General features: G+C 36.5%; 2 protein-coding genes across 8 annotated transcripts in view; both read right to left on the minus strand.

Moving 5' to 3' along the window:
• The window catches only part of LOC127425661 (general transcription factor II-I repeat domain-containing protein 1-like), a 36,408-nt gene extending 18,783 nt beyond the window's left edge, over positions 1–17,625 (minus strand). For 6 of the 7 annotated variants that reach the window (XM_051671911.1, XM_051671894.1, XM_051671885.1 and 3 more), the window contains exons 1-8: positions 17,217–17,625; positions 7,453–7,582; positions 7,224–7,365; positions 4,294–4,473; positions 3,992–4,175; positions 3,166–3,461; positions 1,214–1,309; positions 67–150 (exon numbers count right to left, since the gene is read on the minus strand). In XM_051671911.1, the coding sequence (XP_051527871.1) occupies positions 67–150; positions 1,214–1,309; positions 3,166–3,461; positions 3,992–4,175; positions 4,294–4,473; positions 7,224–7,365; positions 7,453–7,578 (1,108 nt within the window). In that variant the 5' untranslated portion in view covers positions 7,579–7,582; positions 17,217–17,625. Of the gene's footprint in view, positions 1–66; positions 151–1,213; positions 1,310–3,165; positions 3,462–3,991; positions 4,176–4,293; positions 4,474–7,223; positions 7,366–7,452; positions 7,583–17,189 lie in introns of all 7 variants that reach the window. The other variant, XM_051671871.1, reaches the window with a different exon arrangement.
• A 5,325-nt stretch (positions 17,626–22,950) lies between these two features.
• Positions 22,951–25,730, minus strand: part of LOC127424776 (CAP-Gly domain-containing linker protein 2-like) — a 58,184-nt gene continuing 55,404 nt past the window's right edge. Inside the window, exon 18 of the mRNA XM_051670202.1 lies at positions 22,951–24,617. Within this exon, the coding sequence (XP_051526162.1) occupies positions 24,606–24,617 (12 nt within the window). The 3' untranslated portion in view covers positions 22,951–24,605. The remainder of the gene's footprint in view (positions 24,618–25,730) is intronic.

Below are 25,730 nucleotides of genomic sequence, written 5' to 3' on the forward strand. Positions count from 1 at the left end.
CATTTGTATGCATGTTTTTATCGTATACTATGTATTTGTGAATTCTGCATTGCCGGTTTGGCTCACCATATCTGCTGTTGAAGAGGATCTGAACACACTCTCGAAGGGTGTTGATATCCTCAGTCTCCCTGATGAACGAGTCCCATTTTTCTGTGCACACAAATAAAAAATCATGTAAATGTCAATTGTTTAACACAGTGCTTCCTGCACCACTATTCATAATAAGCTGTGTTGACTTTAATAAATAGTACAATCATTTATATTGCATTGTTCTCGCTGACTGCACACACAAAGTAATATACAGCACAAAGTGCTGTCCAGATTCGCTCAATTTGTGTGTTTTTCTTTTAATGAATCAGCTGGACAGACTGGCGAATCAGGCTGAATTAAACACAGGAATCACCAGTCTGAATCGGTCACACTCACTACCTTGTGGAACAGGCTCAGATACTCACTAGCTAGAAAACTCACTAGAAATGGAACCATTTGTGTTACGTGTACTTTTTTCAAGCCTATTTAAAATGTAAATGTGTATGTTCATATGAGTTTCTGAATTTATTTTTAATAATTGGTACTTTATTTAAAAGTGTGCCTTCTCGCCGCAAAAACAAACTCCTGTAGGAAACACTGCTCCAGCAAGTTCCCTGTGCAAGTAATGATATCCTTATCCCAAATCTGTTTTTAAAATGCATTTGTAGACATTGAGTTTTTGTCCTCTGTTGTTATTTTAGTCATTTAAGGCAGGTCCTGACACTCTGCAGAGCCTGAAGGTCTCATGCTGATGTTTTCAGGGGAACAGATGCTGGTAGCCCAGGTGACCTGGCCAAACTCCCATTTCTACCACAACGCCAAGATCAGTTTTATCTCATCTGCCTACCTCTAAATCTAACATCTATCTACAACTAAACAAATAGGTCTGATATCCAAATAATGTGTTTAGCATTTCCAATGACTGAGAGTTTTTAAATGTACTTGTGTAGCCGTGCGTTCTGGATGTAGACATTAAAATTACATAAGCATAGCAACATTTAGAGGATTTATCTTCAAATCTTGCATACTCATAAGACCCTTTGCTTAATGGGAGGAAACATCCCCTGCATCCTGTTCTAGTTCCATTATGCACATTTGCTTGAGATCACATAAAAGCCTCTGAAATGAAGCCTAGCCTGTCCTTGGGCAGACGCTGTAATAGTGTGTACAGTCTGTCGCCCACCTGATTTTTCATGCACTATGGAGAACAGAAGGCGCTTGGAGACATGGATGCTGGTTGGGCTTTGGGCGAGATCCCCTGCCAGCCCTATTCGCTCGCCTGGAAGAGACACACACACAGTCAGGACTATAGGCTCAGAGACAAGTATATAAAAAAACGACCCACCAACGTGCATGATATCGTTTATCTTAACGCATATGCAACCTTAGCACCCATAAATGCATATATAGGTAAAAAAAGACCCAGGTAAATCTGGATGCTTATTCTTTATAAATCTACTTATTTTTCCAAGGAAAATTAACTCTAATGATAACTGTATTAATAATTAAAAATATAAAATGGTTAATATATCTTTTCAATTCTGAAGAGTTTCACACATATTGAAAATGGAGTAGGACTTTTGGGTGAATGTGTAAAAAAGACTGTATAATTTCCATTTTTGGTGGTAAAATATGAAATGTCTCAACAACCCTACCCAAACAAACACATGCATATACATACAGTGGAAAGAAAAAGTATGTGAACCCTTTGGAAATACCTGCATTTATGTATAAATTTGTCTTAAATTCTGGTTTGATCTTCATCTAAGTTACAATAATGAACAGACACAATCTGTTTTAACTAACACACAAATGATTGTATTGTTCTTGTTCATATTGAATACATCATTCAAACAATCACAGTGTAGGTTGAAATAAGTAAGTGAACCCCTAGGCTAATGATATCAACAAAATCTAATCAGAGTCAGGAGTTGGTAAACCTGGCATCAAATTAATGAAACGAGATTAGAGGTGTGGGTTAGAGCTACCGTGACTTATAAAAATCAATCAAACAATAGTTTGCTATTCACAAGAAGCATCTGCTGACATGGAACATGCCTCACAAAAAAGAGATCTTCGAAGACCTACGATCAAGAATTGTTGCTTTGCATAAAGCTCGAAAGGGTTACAAAATTACCTCTAAGAGCTTAGATATTCATCTGTCCACAGTTATACAAATTGCCTATAAATGGAGACGATTTAGTACTGTGGCTACTCTCTCTAGAAGTGGCTGTTCAGCCAAGATGACTCAAAGGTCACACCGCAGAATTCTCACCATTACCATTGTGCCCTTGCTGTGAACTAGGCATCTAACCTCAGGTTACTCCATGGGGACTCGGCTGCATGAAAATTTGCTATAGTTGCATATGACACAAAAATATGAGCGTGAAAATGGTATTTAACATACTGTATATTTAATAACATAACAAATGGGAACTGAAAGCAATTAATTTATTACAAAAGTAATACCAGTGTTAAATACATTGAACACCATAGTAAACATACAGTAATTCAAATTCTCTTATAATTTTAAAAAGTTAAACTAAATGTTAAAAAGTCAGTTCACATGATCAAAGACAGCATAACTGAGAAAAACCTGAAATGGCAGATCAAAAGACAACTTCATGTAAAAATTAGTCAAAAATTAGACAGCCATGCAATTGTTGACCCATATACGCGTTCTAGGGTTAAAGACCCCATGAAACGCACCGATGATCGCTGATATTTCCTACTGAAATAGGAAGTTGGGGTGGGACATATCAAAGGGCTTGTTCCTTTTTTAAATGGCCAATAGACTTTAGTTTCATCATAGCCATGAACCATGACTGCTACTTGCTGGTCCGCAGGAAGGGGCATTCTAATTTTAGAGAGCATTTGATTGAATAAAAAAAATGTGTTGCATGTTTTCCCGGGAGAAAAAGATTGCACATTTAAAATTTTGATATCTGCTAAAAGTTAATTTTTTCTAATTTTAGGAGTAGGCATGTATATGACAGATTAGATAATATAAGAGCATTGTGTGCATCACTATTTCTACAAAGATACATATGCTACTACAAGCTAAACGTATTCTAATATGCCATATAGAAAAGCACAATCTAGATCTTTCCACCTGCAACAACAGGAGGTTCTTACCATTGTCAGCACATTCCTTGGCCTGCACTGCTTTCTCATCAGCAGATGCCCACATGCCCAGTCGCTCTTTACCTAAGCTGTGCAGGGATGTGGGCTTTAGGTCCAGCTTGCTGTCTGGGTGGGGCTGGGAGGACATGGGCATGCCGTACAGGAAGCTGGAGAGCACAGAGTTGCAAGCAGACACTTCCTGCATGGAGGGTTTGACAGAGGCATGGTTGCTTGCGCTCTTTGAGGTTAAAGAGTGATGGCTGACTTCCGGACAGGATTTGGCATCCCGTGAGGGTTCCTCTGGTGTTCTATTAACAAAACAGAAAGAATTTGGTCTTTGGTCATGTTAATGTGGTTATGTGGCTTATTACTGGTGATTTATACAAATATGTCTAAATTTGGTAAAGTTCTGGCCTGTTCATTTCAACTCTGAATAAACAGGTCAAAAGTTTGCAAATATATTTTTTTAAAGACAAACCCAAAAATTCACACTAACGCAAAGTCCAAAGTGAATTTGTACTATTCTCAGAAAAAAACGTTTGCACACCTGAATGAAAGCACTATAACAGACAGATATTCAACAAATAAATAGGCTAAATAACTATTACCTTTCATTGCACAAAACTATTATAGTCCTCAAAAATAAGAGATTTACGGATTATGTTTAATAATTGCTGAATGCAGGCGACAGTAATTGTTTTACAAAAGCGGTGTTTTAGTCCGTTGCTTGACAATAAGTCGACTAATTGATCATACTGACCCATCCCTAGAACAGGGCTTCAGTATTGTTCAGGAGTCCCCAATGTTGCTATTATCAAGAATAATCGAAAAGACTGACCTTTTGACTATGAAGCGGATTCGATTGCTCTGTTCTAAGATCTTCATTAAGGTCTTGGTGTCGTATTCAGAAGGCTTTCTCAAAGTTACACCATCAGGCAGGCCGTACACAACCACTGAGCTAGGATCTTTGAGAATCCAGTCATAAGGCACATGGACCAGGCTGCTCTTCCCAACAGCCTCACCTGAAACACATTACATGGGATAAACAACGTTTTTGCTTTTTAGCCAAATATCATATAATTTGCCCATATGAACATAAAGAAAGCCTTAAAAAATAATGAGAGGCTGTTTGGTTCTTACTATAAAGCACGCTGAACACCTCCTCCACCATCTTCCTCAGGACGAAGATGTTGGAGTGAGTGTCTGTTAAGGCTCTCGGTCTGCCCTGCTGCCCACAGTCTTTGCCAGTCCTGTTGCAGTCCACATCAGGAACTTTGGCATGGGAGTTCACAGAGGTCAACGCTTGCAGACAGGACACTTCTGTGGATAATAAATCTGTTACTTCTGAGGAAACAGCACAACCAGCCCATATACACTTGTCCTATTATATGTGTATTGTGACAGTTTATACCGTGGACAGTAGAAATGTGTCAACCTGTAGAGGTCCAGCTATACCGCTTATATCACGGCAGATGTAGCCACATGGCTATCAGGACTGCTTCACATCATTTACACGTGAGAGCAATAAAAAAAAAAACATGCATTAATGTGTAAATACAGAGTGGGACGCAACAATTGGAAACGATGGAACACTGATAGTATTAACTGAACTAAGCTTTAGAATATTAGTTTAACTGCTTGCATTGATACCAGATTTTTTTATTTTCATCAATATGCATAGTACAATGCATATTGATGAAAATAAAAAAATAAAAAACATTTGTCTTAAAATGTGTCCATAGGAAATGTCAATTTTAGATTCTCAAACATTGCTTTTGCAAACAGAAAAGAATAGAAGTAGAACAAGGAGTCCTTCAACAGATGGTATGGTCTCCACAGAGCTCAAATCTCAACATCACTGAGTCAGTCTGGGATTACATGAAGAGATAAATTCACAGAACTGTGGCAACTTCTCCAAGACGCTTGAAACAATCTTGAAAAACTGTGTACAAGTGTACCCAGGAGAATTGGTGCTCTTTTAAAGGCAAATGTTGGTCACACCAAACATTGATTGAGATTTTTTTTTCATGTTTAATGCACTTTGTATGAAGTTGATTGGTAAATAAAAATGATTCATTGCATTGATTTTGAAAACATCGTTAGGGCCTGAAATTTGCGGGTACTGCACACAATTTTACCAGGATATTCCACATTCTTAATGCAGGGAATTCCTGCACACTTTTATTAACTTTAACATGTAGCTGAGAATTGGTAAACCAATCCATACTGATGAACAAATCAAATCAATAATCTTGTCTTTGTATCAAACTGTATTTCCAAAATCTGCACAAATAAATCAGCTATTTCCAATAGAATGTTAGTTTCAGTCACCATTTACTTTCATTGTATGGAGAAAAAAATAAGATGCAGTGACAGTGGATGGTGACTGCGACTAAAGCCCAAAGTATACTTCAGTTTTGACGAGAACGCTTAGCTTCTGCTTACAGTCGAACGCGAGCCTGTCAAAGTGTACTTCATATGACTATATTCTTCATATGCGCTGCAACTTCTATGAGATACTGGACTATTTCTCCTCAGGAGTTTAGACCCATAAATATGTCTTTATATTCCTTCAGACTGGAGTAATACAAATGCAGTTCTCTCCTGACCTTCTCACACACGCATTCTTGATGTTCACATCCACTGTTGATGTTTCCACATTCGTCTCCTTGTTGTTTGCCGGCGATTACATTTCTTCTAACGCTTCTTCATGACAGCAATGGCTCAAATGTGAGTGTTGCCACCTTGTTAGTGCATTAATGCAAATAACTTATTATTTGATTCCAAGTGACCTTGCCCAGTGCGCATGCATGTCTGTGAATTTACTATTTATAGGTATGTGTTTGAGTAAAATGAACATTTTGGTTTTATTCTATAAAGTACTGACAATATTTCTCCCAAATTCCAAATACAAATATTGTCATTTAGAGCATTTATTTGCAGAAAATGACAACTGGTCAAAATAACAAAAAAGATGCAGTGTTTTCAGACCTCGAATAATGCAAAGAAAACAAGTTCATATTCATTTTACTATTGGAGATGATCTGGGGGTGCTTCAGCAAGGCTGGAATCGGGCAGATTCGTCTTTGTGAAGGACGCTTGAATCAAGTCACGTACAAGGTTATCCTGGAAGAAAACTTGATTCCTTCTGCTCAGAAAATGTTCCACAACTCTGAGGAATGGTTTTTCCAGCAGGACAATGCTCCATGCCACACAGCCAGGTCAATCAAGGTGTGAATGTAGGACCACCGGATCAAGACCCTGTCTCCAACCCAATCTCCAGACCTGAACTCCATTGAAAACCTCTGGAATGTGATCAAGAGGAAGATGGATGGCCACAAGCCATCAAACAAAGCTGAGCTGCTTGAATTTTTGCACCAGGAGTGGCATGAAGTCACCCAACAGCAATGTGAAAGACTGGTGGAGAGCATGCCAAGACGCATGAAAGCTGTGATTGAAAATCAGGGTTATTCCACCAAATATTGATTTCTGAAGTTAAACATTAGAATTGTGTTGTTTAAAAATGAATATGAACTTGTTTTCTTCGCATTATTCGAGGTCTAAAAACACTGCATCTTTTTTGTTATTTTGACCAGTTGTCATTTTCTGCAAATAAATGCTCTTAATGACAATCATTTTATTTGGAATTTGGGAGAAATGTTGTCAGTACTTTATAGAATAAAACAAAAATGTTAATTTTACACAAACACAGACCTATAAATAGTAAATCCAGAGAAACTGATCATTTTGCAGTGGTCCCTTATTTGTTTTCCAGAGCTATATATACTGTATATATATATAGCCTTAACTTGTTATAATATTTATTAGTGATATAAGATTTTGGTCATACCCACCCCTAGCATATTACATACTTTGTAGGTCTTCATGTAAGAAAACCTCGGCAGTGAACAAGACTGTCAATAGAGCAGTGCAAAACTTCACAGATTTGTATATATTGAGATGTAGTGAGATATCCTCAAAGAGTTATTATTTACCTTATTAAGAACCTCAACATAGTGAGACATTTTACGTATTCTACCGTTCTTTAGAAATGCAAGCAACTGACTCACTGCAGAACTTGTGGAAGTCTGTCTGGATTTCCTTTCTGGAGTTAAGGAAGATTCTTCCCTTCTCTGTTCCCATGGCAATGACACTGTCCTCATGCACTGTGATACAGGCCACCTCAGCATTCAGTTTAGACATGGCAGAGCACTGCAAACACATTCCTCTTCAAGTCATCCACCAACAAAATGCTGCATAAACACTGTCAGTATCGGTAAACTCAGACTGCAGTCTTACCACAGAGTCCAGAGCAGACACAAGGCTGGTGAGGATCTCTTGTCTGGCTGATACTTGTGGAACTTTGAGCTCTGGCCGAGAGTTTGTCCTCATCCCATCACAGCCCAGCTTTCGTATCTGTGCCATACTTCTGCAGGCAAAGAAGTAGAAAGGAGAATGCTTTAGCACACTGACGCTGAGTTTTATTTTTTGTTGAATAAGTGCCTCTGCTGGCATAGTCTCTGCTAGCTAGTTCATTTCAAAAACACTGAACAGAATATTGGATTGTTTGAGTATGCAACAGATAAATAAGTTCAGTATTTGAGTCTTCATATCTACAATATTTTTTTGTCTTTCACACGTCTTTGCATTGCGCCGTGCTGTTTTTTCAGGATCTCGCACCAAAAGTGCTGTCAACTTTTACAAATTATGACATCATTTTAATTTTGAAGGAACTAGGGCTGTGAACTGGGTTGAGGTGCTTTAATAGACATGTTAAAGGGATAGTTCACACAAAAATGAAAATTCAGTTTTTACTCACCCTCATGCCATCCCAGATGTGTATGACTTTCTTTCTTCCGCAGAACACAAACAAAGATTTTTAGAAAAATATCTCAGCTCTTTAGGTCCATACAATGCAAGTGAACAGTGGCCAATACTTTGAAGGCCTGAAAGCACATAAAGGCAGCATAAAAGTAATCTGTATGACTCCAGTGGTTAAATCTATAACTTCAGAAGCCATATGATAGGTGTGGATGAGAAATATCACCACCTACTGGGCAGGAAGGATAATTTATAGTAAAAAAAGAACTAAAATATTGATCTGTTTCTCATCCACACCTATCATATCACTTCTGAAGACATGGATTTAACCACTGGAGACTTATGGAACACATTTATGCTGACTTTATGTGGTTTTGGAGCTTCAAAGTTTTGGTCCCCATTCACTTACATTGTAAGGACCAACAGAGCTGAAAATCTTCGTTTGTGTTTAGCAGAAGAAAGAAAGTCATACACATCTGGGATGGCATGAGGGTGAGTAAATGATGAACGCATTTTCATTTTTGGGTGAACTATCCCTTAAACCTGGTGTTCCACTGATGCCACAGTTCTACACGGACTCAAGCGTCATAATAATGGTGATACCACAGTGTTTTTCATTCATTAGAGCTGTATGTACGATAGCAATATTCCCAAATAGTTGTGGTATTTGGCTAAACTCTGCGGTGACTCTCAGCCCAGGGGCTGTTCAAACAAACAGAATCTGCACAACAGAATGGAACAGAACGCGAAGATCTGCATTTGGCAGATGCTTTTATCAAAAGCAACTTACAGTGCACTTATTACAGGGACAATCCCCCTGGAGCAACCTGGAATTTAGTGCCTTGCTCAAGGACACAATGGTGGTGGCGCCAGGGGATTGAACCGGAACCTTCCGCTTACCAGTTCAGTGCTTTAGCCCACTACGCCACCACCAGTCTAAACTGAACTCCTTTCCTGACAAAGCATTTTTAAACCCATTGCACCTAAGTGGCTGTTCACACTAAACGTTTTTGCAACCATCCAGTTTATTGTGTTGTTTTATGTAAACATGCACTAGACAAACATTGTTGATCTTTTCACTTTGTTTCTTTGTTTATTCAGCATCTCGTGCAGGAGCACTGTGATTTTTAGATGCTATGTCAAGTTAAAAAGAACTTAATCCTATAAAGTCTAGAGCCACCTGTGTTCTGTAAGACTGTCATTTTTGCCCCGTGTCTAGCCTTTTTTAGTGCAAGAATGCTATCAGTCTGAAGTCATCTTCGGTGCTTGGCACACATCCAAAATTCAAATGCACAGTTTTCGCATTCGAATGTGCATTTTTAATCTTAATTTCTACGAAAATTCCAATTTCGAATTTTAAATTGTTAGCCGTAGCGTGATCTTTCCCTTTAAGACCCCTACATTCTGTTCCATTAAATTCCATCAGCTGCGCTACGTCTAGCTGTTTTTGAATGCAAGAACAAGTTCTGTGTGTATGACCTGAAATCCTCTCCAAACAGAGGGTTAAGCACAAACCAATCGGACTGCAAAGTATCCATTTTAAAAATGTACAGCTTGAGCTCATTATTATTCATAAGTATTTGTACGTAACAAAAAAAATTATATTTAAAAAAAAAGACGCTAAAACGTACAATATGGATGTATTGACAGCATCTGAAACGTAAACATTTCCCGTGGCAAAAAAAAAAAAAAACCTGAATGATTTAGTAATGATTAAACGATTAGTCAATTTTTTAAAAATGCAACATTTTAAAGTAAAGTCTTGGTTAAAGTGATGGAGTCCTTTGAAATGAGTTGAATATAACACCAGAAATCACACATAACAGAATGAAACCATAATAATGTCAAACTAGATACATGTGTCAACTACGCTGAATTAACGTGATGGCATTGGACATTTAATTAATCTCACTGATTATAAATAAAATAAAAACAAACGATTCATTCCATGAATTCAATAAGGATTCATAAACATTTGTTTGTCTCTAAAGTTGTTCATATGTAAAATGATTTGCATTTTAAATACTGTCAATATGTCAGTATTGTACGTTTCAGTGTCTATGCAAATGTAAGCACATGTACGGGTGCTAGAACCACAGTTTACATAAGAATACCTATGAATACTTATGAGATCACATTGGTAGAAAAGACATACAATTACTGTGTTTTCATTATCAATCATTGCTCGAGGACATACTCGAGAACTCAGGTACTTGTGCACATGCCTACAGAATACACTTTAAGTTAATGGCACATAAAAGAAAATAACTTTTAGCTGTTGCAGTACACTTTTGTAATTGTATTGTTAGTAGAGACCACAAAATAATGAGAATGCAATATCAGCTAATTGCAATTGGTAGTGTTATAATTAATATAAAGTAGGGAGTAGGTTTCATGTTCCCCATTAATTTCTGAAAATATTTTAGCTGTTCAAAATGTATTGAAGGATGGAAAAACCTATAAGAAGCTTTTGAAAGTGATAGTAATACCCTCCTCTGTGCTAATACAGTGAAATCCGTCACACACATGTGAAAGTCGCTAATTATAATAAGCCTTTGTCAACCAATTAAAGCTGGCTCAGATTATTGCCTTAAAACCTTTCATCCTTAATTTGTTCTCCTTGGAAGCATACTTTAGCCATCCCCCACGACAGACATCCCGACTTCAACTCCAATCTCAATTTCAGCCATGTTGAACTCTAAACTAATATGCTATAAACTTGTAAATAGGTTTAGAATTTACAACAAGCCAAATTCAAAAGACAGTTTCAACAGGGAAAACAAACAAAATCGCAGGGATGAAAAATATGGCCTGTAAAATAAATAAATAAATAACGCAATCCTAATTCCAGGCCTTGTGTTCACATGGCAACTGCAATCCGTTTCCTTGGAAACTAATCTCGAGGCATGTGAACAATGCAGCTCTGGCCTTTAATCTCTCCAGACACTGGGAGCCATTATCCCAGCCTCCGGGCAAAGCCAAAACCACAGACTGCACAGAGAGAGCCCAGTACTACTCTTACTTGTCTGAATGTGTCTCTCCAGTGAATACGGGAAAGCAAAGAGCCTCCTATAAATCCTGGTGCAACTTGAAGCTGGATCGCTCTGCTTGAGTGTAGCCTAATCTTATGAACAACGTCATAACAATGACCTGAACATCCTCTAACTCTAGTTTGCCTCTAAATAATTCAAATTACCAAATAAAAAAACTAGCAATGCACCGATCATTGGTATCAGCCGATTGTTTAAAAATAGCCGATGATCAGGGGCCAACTATTTCCTGTCAATCAAAAGGGGGTGGAAAAATGTGTCAGACAATTAGCCTACAACTCAAGTTGAATGTGAAACAAATGTCTCTTACTTTAGAATTGGACCACAATACTGACAGCAGACTGACAAATTGTAAGCTTCACACTGCTAGAATTTCATGAGGTGGAACAATTGTTAAATCTTTTAACTGCATTGATTACTCACCTTAAAGGTGCTGTAAGTGATTTTAGCATTTTGTAGCTTTCACATGACTGAGCCATTGGATTAGCCACGCCCCCTCAATCCACAACCCCACCCTCCAAAGATAATTTTGAAACAAAAACCAGGCAAAAGAGCAACATTGTTTGTTCCTGTGGCTTTCAAATTCAACAGTGGCACAATAGCGCCCTCAACTGACAAACATTATGAATCACAGCCTCAATGATTCACTTCAAATACAACACTATTTGAATGAGCAAAATTATTGACAGGTGAAAAGCGTCTATGTCCGTGGTTCGGACACATTTTTGTTTGCTGTTTACAAAGTCTACGGCTGTCACAGAGAACGGTGAGATATCTCAGGACACTTATTTCATTAATATCTTTAAGGGAGTAGGACGTTTTTTTGCATACTTTTCCATGAAAAAAATCGCTTACAGCACCTTTAAAGCTCGACACAGCAAGGAATATGCTTCAGCTTAAAAAGGACAGGCTTCGTCATTCAGAATTCAGTTCATGTGAGTTAAAAACATTAAAACAATTACCAATTTTATGTGAGCCTAACAAGAGGCTATTCAGAATTCATTACATTTTTTTGTTTATAACTGAGACCAGTTACTCTGAAACATGGAAGACATGTAAAGACATAGACAATAAAGTTATTATGTCACTTTCTTTTAAAGTGTAATTAAATATCAGTGATTTAAAACAAGGAAGCATAAAAAAGCAGAACCACCAAACTATCAGTATCAGCAGAAGTTAATCTAAATAATCAGATATCGGTATCAGTATTGGCAGAAATCATTCTAAATAATTAGATATCTGTATCAGTATCGGCAGAAGTCATTCTAATTAATCAGAATTCTGTATCTGTATCGGCAGAAGTCATTCTAATTAATCAGAATTCTGTATCTGTATCGGCAGAAGTCATTCTAATTAATCAGAATTCTGTATCTGTATCGGCAGAAGTCATTCTAAATAATTAGATATTTGTATCAGTATCGGCATAAGTCATTCTAATTAATCAGATATCTGTATCTGTATCGGGAGAAGTCATTCTAAATAATCAGATATCGGTATCAGTATCGGCAGAAGTCATTCTCAATAATCAGATATCGGTATCAGTATTGGCAGAAGTCATTCTAAATAATCAGATATCGGTATCAGTATCGGCATAAGTCATTCTAAATAATCAGATATCTGTATATGTATCAGCAGAAGTCATTCTCAATAATCAGATATCGGTATCAGTATTGGCAGAAGTCATTCTAAATAATCAGATATCGGTATCAGTATCGGCATAAGTCATTCTAAATAATCAGATATCTGTATATGTATCGGCAGAAGTCATTCTAAATAATCAGATATCGGTATCAGTATCGGCAGAAGTCATTCTAAATAATCAGATATCGGTATCAGTATCGGCAGAAGTCATTCTCAATAATTAGATATCGGTATCTGTATTGGTATCAGTATCGGAGAAGTCATTCTTAATAATCAGATATCGGTATCAGTATCGGCAGAAGTCATTCTAAATAATCAGATATCGGTATCGGCAGAAGTCATTCTAAATAATCAGATATCGGTATCAGCAGAAGTCATTCTAAATAATCAGATATCTGTATCATTATCGGCAGAAGTCATTCTAAATAATCAGATATCGGTATCAGTATCGGCAGAAGTCATTCTAAATAATCAGATATCGGTATCAGTATCAGCAGAAGTCATTCTAAATAATCAGATATCTGTATCATTATCGGCAGAAGTCATTCTAAATAATCAGATATCGGTATCAGTATCGGCAGAAGTCATTCTAATTAATCAGATATCGGTATCAGTATTGGCAGAAGTCATTCTAATTAATCAGATATCGGTATCAGTATTGGCAGAAGTCATTCTAAATAATCAGATATCGGTATCAGCACACAACTTTTGTATCGGGGCATCCCTCATGAATCGCGCCTGACAAGGTGTTCTAATCCTCCAAATTTATAACGTAATGTATACATGTATATAATGTATATAATATTCTGGTCCCTTATGGCTCGGGTCCCATCATCAATATAAGTCTATGAGATTTTTTTCAGTCGTTTTAACAACGTCAGGTGGAAATCTTAAGTCCAGTTGCTTTGAAAAGTAATGTCAAACCTTTTTTCAACAAGCTTCACAAATTGAAATACCCTATATAATTCATGTCGGTAGTATGGTTTCAAGCGTGTTCAAGTAACTAACACTTAGTGTGAGTAATAGTAAATTTGATGCTTGTCTTATCAAATAACACTAATAATTAGGGCTGTCACTGTCGATTATTATAATCGAGTAAATATTATGATTATTCTGATGATTAGTCGAGTAATTGAAAAATTATTTAATAACTCAGATTGCATAATGTTGAGGTGAAGTCACGTTTGGCTAAAATGTGTATATTAGCCTAAATTTTGATTGTACTCTACATTTGGACGATAATAACAACAAAACAATTGTGCAAACGATATCTTACTCAAAACAAAAAACACCCAAAGCAGATCTATAATATAAAAATGTATATATTTCCAGCTGACAGACATTGGGTACGCCAGGTGTGCCCGACTTTTTTTTTCTACCTTTCTCATTAACTAGTTCTGCCCACCAATCTCATTTATTGAGGACAAGTTATATTTAAACAATTTTATGGAGATATAAAAGCCATTTTATTTGGTTGTTGTTGTTTTAATTTGTTTAACTATCACTTACATGCAACACAGAATACAATGTTTACAGTAATCACGTTATTCAGAGATACATGTTTTCACTCTCTTGCGCTGAGCTGCAGCAGTTACGGGCCTTGTTGCGTTAAAGATAATCACTTGCCACGTATCATGTAAAATGCCCTTAAGCATCAGGACAGTCGGTTACTTCTTGAGTAAACACTGTTAATCATTTTGAAGACTAGCCACCCGCTACTCCCTCAGGTAAGCTTATTTCATGTTGTGTCTGCGGGGCACGAGATGCGCATCCGGGTGGCTTTAACAAATGACAGACTCAAACTGAGCTTTGACTGAAAGCAAATAGAGCTGCAGCTTTATTCAGTAAATAAAGTTCTATGGATTCCCACACTGAGTTTTATCTGTGATAATGGCCATAAACTATAAAATATTTATCAGAAGTCAAACATTGTGAACTATTACAAACTTTATCATCATGAAATCTAATTTACACGAGGAGGAAGATCGCATTTACATTCAAATGGTAATTCATTTACACAGAATTGAACTCAAACCACAGTTTGCTTAAAATAACCTTCTTAGATCGTCTGGATTCAGTCAGATTTATTGAACAGAAAGTGCATCTGTCACTGCATGTGTAACGTTAATCAAGTTCGACAGAAGTCTTTTTCATTACATTATTTAATGTTTCTTCATAAAAACCCACATTGCAAATGATTGTGTAGATAAATGGGTTTAGAGAGCATTTCAATGTTTTTTGTGAGTTCTGAGTGTCCCACACGGCAATGAAGGGCTCAACTTCTCTTCCGCATCTAGACGCAGCATAGCAAATCGCATGCCGTCTACCTAGTGAACTACCGTGCTGAGTCCAGCGGGTCTGTAAAAACTGGATGTCAACAGATAACTCCATTGTTTTGTTAAATCTAAAGTGAAGTGCTCTCACACAGCTGACACCTCTTGTCGTTATGCGTTCGGACCCGCGTCCGTGGACTGCGTCACTTCCGTCTCATTTTTCATTTGTGGATTCTAAAATTTTGTACTTTTAATCGAGTAATCAAATTAAATCAAGTAATCGTGACAGCCCTACTAATAATCAAGTATGGGAAGGGTTAAGGTCATTTAAAAGCTTGGTCTTGACCCTTCTGAGTTTAACAAAACGACATTGATGAAAAAGAGATGAGTAAGACTTTGAACAAGCTCATCCTATTTGCAGATGAAACTACATTCATCTGACACCTTAAGCCTTGTATAAATCACTTGTTTTGTACTCTACACTCTTTTTCCAGTAGACAAAATACATGAGTTAACTATCATGAGTTAAAAATCTACAGGGGACTCTCTTTCAAAATTGCAGGAAAACTAAGGAACTGGACTGACATGCTTAAATGCTCAGATTAATGACTTCCTCCTTGTTAGGAATCCGCCCTGCCAAAATACTGCTTTTTCGTTCATGCTAGCTGAGATCCTCAGCTCTGGAGGAGGTATAATGTATCTGGTTCTTTAACTTTTAAAAGTTATTAAAAAAAGTTACAAGTTTAAAAGTAATAAAGCGTATCGAGGGTTTACGAGCGGTTTTGCCCTAAGAGGCTTGTGGCTCTGCCATTGATACACATTACTTTCACTAATAGCCTTTATACAGATTCTGTACACAGATCCCTTCAAAAATACAACTGTATCTAAATCGTTTAGCTCAAGGGCTGATCATAGACTTTAAATTGGTCATAACTCCTTTCATCCTGGCCATTTTCCCCGAAGGCCACACAAACATGTTGCATCACGCAAACACAGAAAAGGGTGGCCTGGAAAGATGCTGCCTTGATTTTGATACACATCAGAAAAGGAAGCACGCCCTTACAAACGATTACTTTATGTGCATGTATGCTTACTTTAATGCACAAATTCAGTACTGTTGATGTTCTCTCTGAGCAGAACGCATATGGGTATACAGATATATGATAATATGAGCAGTGAGCTGTGAATCAACCAACAGTACTTGGATAAATAGCATGGTGCTGAATGATTACCGTCTACATATACCATGGTATTTACATGGTACTGACTTGGTAAATGTCCCAAAAAAAATGAGTAATTTAATGATACGTCCTCATATGCTTGCAGAGGGTTTGTTGATTTTAGACTGTTTCTTGTTGTGCTATTGGTTGTCTTGTCTCATACCATTTTACGCTATGTCAAAAAAATAAATAAAAAATGGTAGTGCCATGGTACTTGTTAGTAAAAGGGTAAGGCCTAATTAACAATAAATAAGAATCTGTTTTGGGTATGTATCAATCTAAATATACAGTACTTGTCAATGACCCTTACTTGTAATACTGGTTTGGTTCATGTTACAGTTATAGCAACATAAACAGGACAGAATATAATGCTTGACCCTCACTATCTGACGGTCTAGAGGTCTTTTGAGGAAAACTGTGCAAGTTTATGTGATATTATTACTCAGGAGTAAACTTACTGGGGCATATTCACATATGCACAATCTACCACCAGCCTTCACAGTTGAGACAGTGGCAGATTAGCAGATTTGACATTGTAAACATGACCTTATCAGGGCGACAAACACGTCCATTTGTCAACCTTAACAACGCCAGTTTCCACCATTTCCGTCGACTGCACGGAACAAACGCGATTATAATATTGTACCATCCAGCCAACAATAGATCTGCTGTATTTCTGCGATTTGCTAGCACTCAGATTGCGTTGCCATTTTCTACAAGACAAATAAAACACGTGAACTGCTGCTACAATTAGATAGCGTCCACAATAAAACGCTCAACGCAAATGTTTTAAGTATTCATCAATAATAAGCGTTTTAAATGCGTTTAAAACATCGCGTTGCGTGTCATCCATTCGCATGCACAGTTTTAGCATGATAGCCAGTGTGCTAACACTCCTAGCCATCCTCCTCCCCCTGAATTATAATCTGTAATTTCACTTTTTCAACATTCATAAAAAGTCACGTGTTGAAGAATCATAATCGTACATGTATTTTGACATATATATAAAGTGTACTAGACTTAATCCTTACCAATTATCCCGTCTTTAGTTTAATTACCTTATGCTGTCAATCCCGGAATAGGTTTATTCTCCGTTTAATCCAACAGTGAGGTCTGAATTCCCATCTAAAGAAAAGCGACAGCGACTTTGATCAATCTCATAATCTCGAGCGTGTGCCTCGCGTCGCTAGTATGTGAAACTGTATCGAGGTGATTGATTTGATCAATTTCCCCCGTTTTTTTTTTTTTTTTTTTCTTTGTTTTTCTTTAACACAGGAGTGTGTCCCCTTTCCCCTCTCTTTGTTCTGTAATCCAGTAAAATTGAAACTCATTCGCCTCCGCTAATCCCAGCCCAACTCAACAACAGCATCTATTGGCTGTAATTTACATACAGGATTAAAAAACCGCTGGAAGAGCACGGAGGAAAACTCGCCGACAGTCGTGTGATAAATGTGCCCAACTAACTCTTTTGACATTGTGACTGTAACATGCCTATTGTTCTCACTGCCCCCCTCTCCGCTGCCCTCTTTTATTGTTGTTTTATTTTAAGATGAACTAGACCACTATAGGCTAAATAAAAGAACTGTTATTTTAAGACGAGTTGTGGGAAAGAAACACACATTTAGAAATTTTGCACATGCAGTTATGATCATAAGATATGCACAATGCATTGTTGATTAGTAAGCCTTACTGTAAATGCCCTGGACCCAGATGCCCTGTCTAATAAATGGTTAATACAAATGTAATAATTCAAATTATGTTTAGTAAAAACAAGTATTTTCTTACAAATAAATTGCATGTGAAAATACAGTATATAAGATATTAACCCATGCTAAAATACTGTATATATGATTATTAAAATATACCCTATACTAAGACATATTATTATTTAATTAAAAATAATGCACGTATAAAGTATGTATTAATTTATAATCTCAAGTGATCAGATCTGAAACTTCAGCAAAAGTTCAAGTTAAATCACTGAATAGAATAAATGATCATACCATAACATGTTAAACAGTTTAAATATGGACCTACGTCATGAATCTCTAAATCTTACGGCTGACCGGTTTCTTATTTTTACTACTTGTTTGCTATTTGTATGTTATTCTAAATTATCTTCTGTATAGGTTATTTGTGGAGAAGAAGCAGAGGATTGCCCCCTGCTGTCTTGATAGAAAACCGCTTCTGCCCTCTATTTAAAGAAATAGTACACCCAAAATTGAAAATTCAGTTTTTACTCCCCCTCATGCCATCCTTGATGTGACTGACTTTCATTTGCTGAACACAAACAAAGATTTTTAGATGAATATTTCAGTTCTGTAGGTCCTTACAATGCAAGTGAATGTGACCAGAACTTTGAAGGCCCAAAAAGCACATAAAGGCAGCATAAAAGTAATAAATGTGATTTCAATGGTTTAATCCATGTCTTCAGAAGCAATATGATAAGTGTGGGTGAGAAACAGATCAATATTTAAGTCCTTTTGTACTATATATCTCCACTTTCACTTCCACATTCTTCTTTTATTTTTGGCGATTCGCATTCTTCGTGCATATCGCCACCTACAATATTTTATTGTAAAAAAAGACATGTGTTCATCTGTTTCTCACCCACACCTTTCATATCACTTCTGAAGTTATAGATTTAACCACTGGAGTCATACAGATTACTTTTATGCTGCCTTTATGTGCTTTTTGGACCTTCTGAGTTCTGGTCAGCATTCACTTACATTGTATAGACCTACAGAGCTGAAATATTCTTCTTAAAATCTTTGTTTGTGTTCAGCAGAAGAAAGAAAGTCATACACATCTGGGATGGCATGAGGGTGAGTAAAAACTGAATTTTCATTTTTGTGTGAACTATCCCTTTAAAGATAATATAATGTAATAATTTATTAATATAATTGCTTATATGCTTAGCAAAAAGTGCATTACATACATTCGTATCTCATAAAAATACATGTGATGTTAAACATGAAACCACACACCAAAGAATTGCAGAAACTGCTCAAAACAATGTGTGTAAAATATTCTCTAAGGAGGCCAGCCCGCAATTTATAGAATATGTAGGAACTTATTTGATAGATCTACCTCTGAGTGTGCACTGCAAAAGAAATGTTAAAATAAAACATATTCACAGGAATATTTCATTTCATTGGGTTATTTGATTTCTACTTAATTTTTTTTCCTTTGGTGCTATTAAAACATCATGCTTGCACTATGTAGTTTTATTTTTTCTTTTATGCTATATGCATCTTTGTTCCTCACTTGTTGAAATATTTCCCCCTTTAAAAAAGAATTATTTTGTTTTTCTAACATCATATTGGGAAGTAGAGGTGTTTAGTAACTTTGTTACTGTACTTAAGTACGGTTTTCATATTTGTACTTTACTTGAGTATAAATATTTCTTTGGAATTTTACTTTCACTTCACTACATTTTGAAGAGAAAATTGATACTTTTACTCAGATAAATTTCTCCAGACCCTTTCGTTTCTTTTGCAACTGAACACCACAAAAAAATAATAACTGTACGTGCAAAAATGCATGCAGATCTGTGATAGTGATGTGTGATTCGCTGAAAGAATCATTTTAGTCGAATCTTTTACATTTGATTAATCGAACTGAACAAAAAGATTCAAAAAGCGTTTAAATGTATTCCATCGTCTGTCTCCACTGGGGAAGACAAGAAACTGCTCATGTGAGTTTACATTTGTATTTATTTATTTATTTTTTACTAATTAATTTGATAAGTTTAGGCTTAAACATTATGAAAGCTGACAAATAATGAAGTTATGTGCAATCAGTCTCCCGCCTTTCCAGGAGACCTGTTCATATAAAAGTCAATCACATGCGTTACATTTTACTTTTAAACAAGGTATGATGTGTATGAATAATTACCAGCGCTTATGAAAATGTCCAACAATAGTTATTTTCATATTTTATGAAGATGTGAATGGTCTTTGCCTAAGCAAAACTAGTTTTCTGGTAGTTGCTAAAGTGTTATATTTGCTTTGTAGCACATTTGTGCTACAGAATGTGGTAACTAGGGTTTTCTGGATGGTTGCTAGGGCATGCTATGCCGTTGTCAAGGTGATCTCTGCTGTGTGTTTGGCATTGCTACAGTATGTTGTTGCCAGGTTGTTACTATGCTGTTGCTTAGTTTTCTGTGTTTTTTGTACATTGCTCTGCAGTTGACAGGGTGTTCTAGGTGGTTGTCAGGTTGTTGCTATGATGTTGTTAAGTTGTTTTAACTGTGTTTCAGCACATTGCTAGGCAGTTGCCAGTATGTTCTGGGTGGTTGCTTATTGGCCCAAATGAAAAGAGCCCACCCCCACAAGTCTCTGTTCTGGTCACTAATATACTCTACTCTCTCCTTCTATGTTCCAGTTTTTATGGACTGTGGTGTTCATTTACACTCTTCATGAATATGATCATTCTGATGTGACTTGAATGTGCCATTAAAGGGGATTGCAAACAAAAACAAAAGAAGATTTTCAGAAGAATACCACTGTAATGTAGGTCAGTTCAATGTAAGTGAATGGTGGCCAGACCTTTGAAGCTCCAAAAAGCACATAAATGCAGCATAAGAGTAATCCATAAGACTCCAGTGGTTTCAACCAATGTCTTCTGAATAGATCCAATTGGTTTTGGGTGAGAATAGACCAAAATACATCTCCTTTTGGGACTATAAATCTTGACATTAGCAGACTCCTTGGCGATCAGGATTTCAAGCTTGATTACACCTCCTATAGCACCATCTAGGGCTCTGCGCATGCATCAAGCACTAGAAAGTGAAATCAAGCTTGAAAGCATGATCGTGCCTAGAGATTGCAATGGCAAGATATACAGTGAAAATGAGTCACAATTTGGTTTGTTATCACCAAAAACCAACTGAATCACTTTAGAGGACATGGATTTAACCACTGTAGTAGTATGGATAACTTTATGCTCCCTTGATATGCTTTTTGTAGCTTGAGATGTCTGGCCACCATTCACTTGCATTGATTTGACCTATAGAGCTGAAATATTCTTCTAAATATCTTTGTGTGTGTTTTGCAGATTAAAGAAAGTCATACATGGGCTGGCATGAGGGTGAGTAAATGATGAGCACCACCAATCAAATATGTTGCCATGGGTTTAATGAACTGTTCCGTAAATTATGCAATTTACTATCAAATATTTACTATAAATTTAATGTCAGTTACTTTAATACTTTTACTTAAGTTGTTTTCTAATGAGCTACTTTAACTTTTACTTGAGTCAATTTCCATGAAGGTATCTTTACTTTTACTCAAGTATGACAAATGGATACTTTATACAACATTGCATAAAAGCAGTTTGACCACATGGTTCAAACAGAAGAAAAGTTTATCTAGGCTATTGTTTTCTGTCTTTGTCAGTATTTTATTATTGTTACAATTATTTTGGCTTTATCAAACTCAAAAAGATCAACTGTTATGGGGTCATATATTTTTTTTTTCTTGAAACATAGAACAAAATATTGACTGAATGGTGTGGTGCAATATTTGCCTGTTATGGCCATTTTTAGCTTTGCTTGCATTGACCTTCAACCATTAAATATTTAACTTAACTATCACAAAGAACTAAAACTACTGGTCATTGCAAGGCTGTAGAGTAATAGTTAAAGAATCAACCATTGGAAAAACCCCCCCAAAAAAACATATTTGTGGACCACTAATCTGAATATTGGGGAACGCATCTTCCTGTGATGGTACCTGAATGTCTACAGCGGTTACAGCCCTGCAGCCAATTGCATTTTAGTCTCTTCAGTAAAAGCAAACAAACAAACATACAAAAAAAAAAAAAAATGTTGTACCTTTACAGTTATAATTAAGAGTATTATATAATGTTTTAACTATTGGGCACTAGTACACTGCCTGGCAAAAAAAAAAAAAAATTTTTTTTTTGCATGCTCTAATATTTTGTTGGACCACCTTTAGCTTTGATTACGGTGCGCATTTGTGGTGGCATAGTTTCAGCAACATTATGCAACATCACAACATTTATTTCCATCCAGACTTGCATTAATTTTTGGTCGAGGTCTTGTATTGATGACGGGAGAGTCGAACCACTCTGTAAAGTCTTCTCCAGCACATCCCAAAAGACTTTCAATGGGGTTAAGGTCAGGACTCTGTGGTGGCCAATTCATGTGTGTAAATGATCAGTTAGTACATTCAGTTAGTCAGCTGACTTCAATGTATTGCCTAGACCTGACCAGTTGAAACAACCCTAGATCATAACACTGCCTCCAGAGGCTTGTACAGTGGGTACTATGCATGACGCACCCATCGCTTTGGAATAGGGTAAATCTGGACTCATCAGACCACATGACCTTTTTCAGTTGCTCCACAGTCCAATCTTTATGCTCCCTAACAAATTGAAGTCATGTTTTCCTCACTAACGAGTGGCTTTCTTGTGGCCACACAGCTGTTTAGTCCCAATCCTGTATGTTCTCGTCGCATTGTGGGTGGACATGCTCTTACTTTCACTATTAAACATAGCCGTGAGTTCTACTGTCGATTTTTTACAATACGACTTCAAGCGTTTTAATGATCTCCGATCACAATCATTCAAGATTGTTTCCCGACCACATTTCTTCCACGAAGCTGACGGTTCACCACTAACCTTCCAGGTTTTAATAATGCGTTGGACAGTTCTTAATCCAATTCCAGTGATTTCAGCACTCTCCTTAGTTGTTTTCTACTTGAAAGCTCTGCGGAAACCTTTTCAAATGAAATGATAAAATAATAATAATAATAATACACCACAAGCTTGTTTTGGTAATGTTTAATTACTGATTTTTGGGAACCATTACAGCAAGTTTTAAGTGAGTGAACTGTTTTGCAACAGATAAAAGGCATCTTTTTATTGAATGCAACAGCAATTTGAAGCAACTTCAAATGCAAAACTTGGGGCCAGCCCTATCATTTTCCCTCTTCTTTTGGATTACAATATTTTTATTTTATTTTTTTTAGCTTTAAATGACAATCATGTGAGTAAAAACTTGCTTTATAACCAAATATGACCAAATTGCACAGTATTAATGTATAGTTTTAATGGAGAGAATAACTTCTAGATTACCACTGTGTATATATTGATTTATGGGATTGCAATTCCAGTTGTTTTAGTATTGTTTGATCTGTAGTTCACAATTACAAAGATCTGTATGGACAAAGTGGAATCTGATCTTAGAGTAGCACACTTACTCAATGCATGTGTCACAGAATCTCGTCTTTGTTTGTTGGGAGGTACTACCGGTGAAAAGGCTAGAATTTGTCCATTCCTTTTATCTAAATACAGTTTTAAACCTGTTTTAAACTTCAAAAGCAATATCTTTTAAGAAGCAAAATGTATTTTTAGGAGTGTGTACCTGTAATGAAACATATAACGTTTACCATGAATAAATTGTCACTTCTAATTGAAAGATGAAAACCACAGAACGTCATCCTCACTTATGCATGTAGTACCTTCCCTTTAGAGTGAAAGAAAAGACACTCTAAAGGGAAGTTGTTTGTAATACTGAATTACCAACAACTAAATTAAAACATAACAAATCAATGGAATGATTCAGCATTGGGATTTACACTGCATCAGTTTTAAAAACAACAAATTAAAGCAGTTGGCTTATTACTGAATTGAATTTAACTACATATTGGGAGTTGTCTGCTAAAATTGTATAATAATGCAATGGCACGCACTAATGTTTACTTAAAACTGCAATACTGGCTCTTGTAATTTCATGGTGCACCTTAACTTGCTAATTTCATTTAACATGGTTGCTGAATACTGTGTAATTCATCATCAGTCTCAATAAAAACAAAAATGAGCAGGTAAAGAAATCCAGCATGGGAGCCTGTCTTTTTTATTTACTTGTTTGCTACAGTATCTAGTAAGAGTGACAAGCCCGACTCCTTCAAACCCTAAGCTGGGAGTTGGCCAGTCTATCTCTTTGATTATTTCATCTAAAAGAAGGTGAAAAGCATAAATGGCAAATAAATTAAACAAATAAAATTGAGGCCAAAATCGTATTCTAAACTGCAACCGGTTACAGCCAACTGGAAGTATAGCAGAGTATTGTTTTTCCGAGGATTCAAGCATCCTGACCAATGCGCTCTCATTTCGTAAGTCAGATATCAATGTCCATCTCGGAGGTAGTCTACAGGGGTCAGTGTCAGTTGTCAGAAGTTGTACCATGACCACTGAAACCACATCCGTCTTTTTATAGCATCTCAGATCATTTTAGATATTCTTCAACATATGGTTTCTGTTTGTTCATCTATAAAGTTGTTGTTTTGGTGTTAACTGTAAACAGAAAATAAGATGTCCAGTGAAGCATTAGTCCAAAGGTCTAGGCATCAAACTGGATTCTTCTTTTGCAATACACCTCCATTCCTCCTTAAAACATCCACAAATTGCTTTAGCCCTCATCAGTTTTCTTCCTAGAAGACAAACAGGGTTTTGCAGACAAATTATCAATATGAAAACATAATATATGCACATATTTAAAGGGGTCATGTCATAAAGAATCAAATTTTCCTTGATATTTTGACATATAAGAGGTCATTCTACTAAAAAAACACTAAATTTCAGAACTCACAACTTAATACCCAATGCAATAAAAGCATTTAATGAAACCAAGCGGCAAAAATGCCTCGTTCTGTACTTCTCTAAATCATTTGGGGGCCCATTAATTCATGACTGCATCTACAGCGAAAAAACATCAACACCTATATTACATCATCGCACCCTTGATGCTTCAGTTTGTAAACTGAGAGAGAGCAGGACAGACAGGCCTAATGTGGGCTCACTGCTCCTGAACACCAAAGGACACACATCTGGACAATTTTGAATTATTTTTGTATATAAACATGCACTAGACAGACGTCTTTGACTGTTGTCATGTATCTGTTGCTGCTTTTAAAAGACACAGTGTCAAGTTACAACTCTTAAGAGGAGACGGCATTCTGTTTCATCAGCTGCTCTGCATCTTGCTTTTTTTTTATTTATTTATTTATTTTTTAGCTCAGACGTGTTCTTTTGCACATCTGCGCTATTTTTAATTGTTGGTGTATGTAAAATGCACTAGATGGACGTCTTTGACCATTTTGATGCGTTTCCAGCGATGTGATATGTATTTATGTGCGTCTATTCACCGTGCTTTGGACTAATTATGTGCGTTTTTTTCGGCTCATATCAGCGTGGATTGTATGTGTTTTCAGCTCATTTAAGCATGGATTACTTGTGTCATTATTCAAGCTTTGCAAAAGAACTGTTATTGAAGGATGTGGCAGCAAAACCATAAGTAAACAGTTTAATTCATGAATATTTCAAATGTCATGACTGTTTAATAGTTCATGGTGCTGAGTGTTAACGGTTGCCCTTGAGATGAACAGTTCAATATATTCAGATGCAATGTGTTGGATGTGCGTTATGTGTAAACCCTGAAATTTTGTTTAATAATATTGTGGCGCTTGTTCATTATCTTCCAACTGAGTTTTAAATATGGCTGTATTTGAGGGGCTGCATGATGTTAGCCAATCAGAACAGTGGGT

This window comes from Myxocyprinus asiaticus, chromosome 3, assembly GCF_019703515.2.
Source record: "Myxocyprinus asiaticus isolate MX2 ecotype Aquarium Trade chromosome 3, UBuf_Myxa_2, whole genome shotgun sequence".
NCBI classification, from domain to species: domain Eukaryota; kingdom Metazoa; phylum Chordata; class Actinopteri; order Cypriniformes; family Catostomidae; genus Myxocyprinus; species Myxocyprinus asiaticus.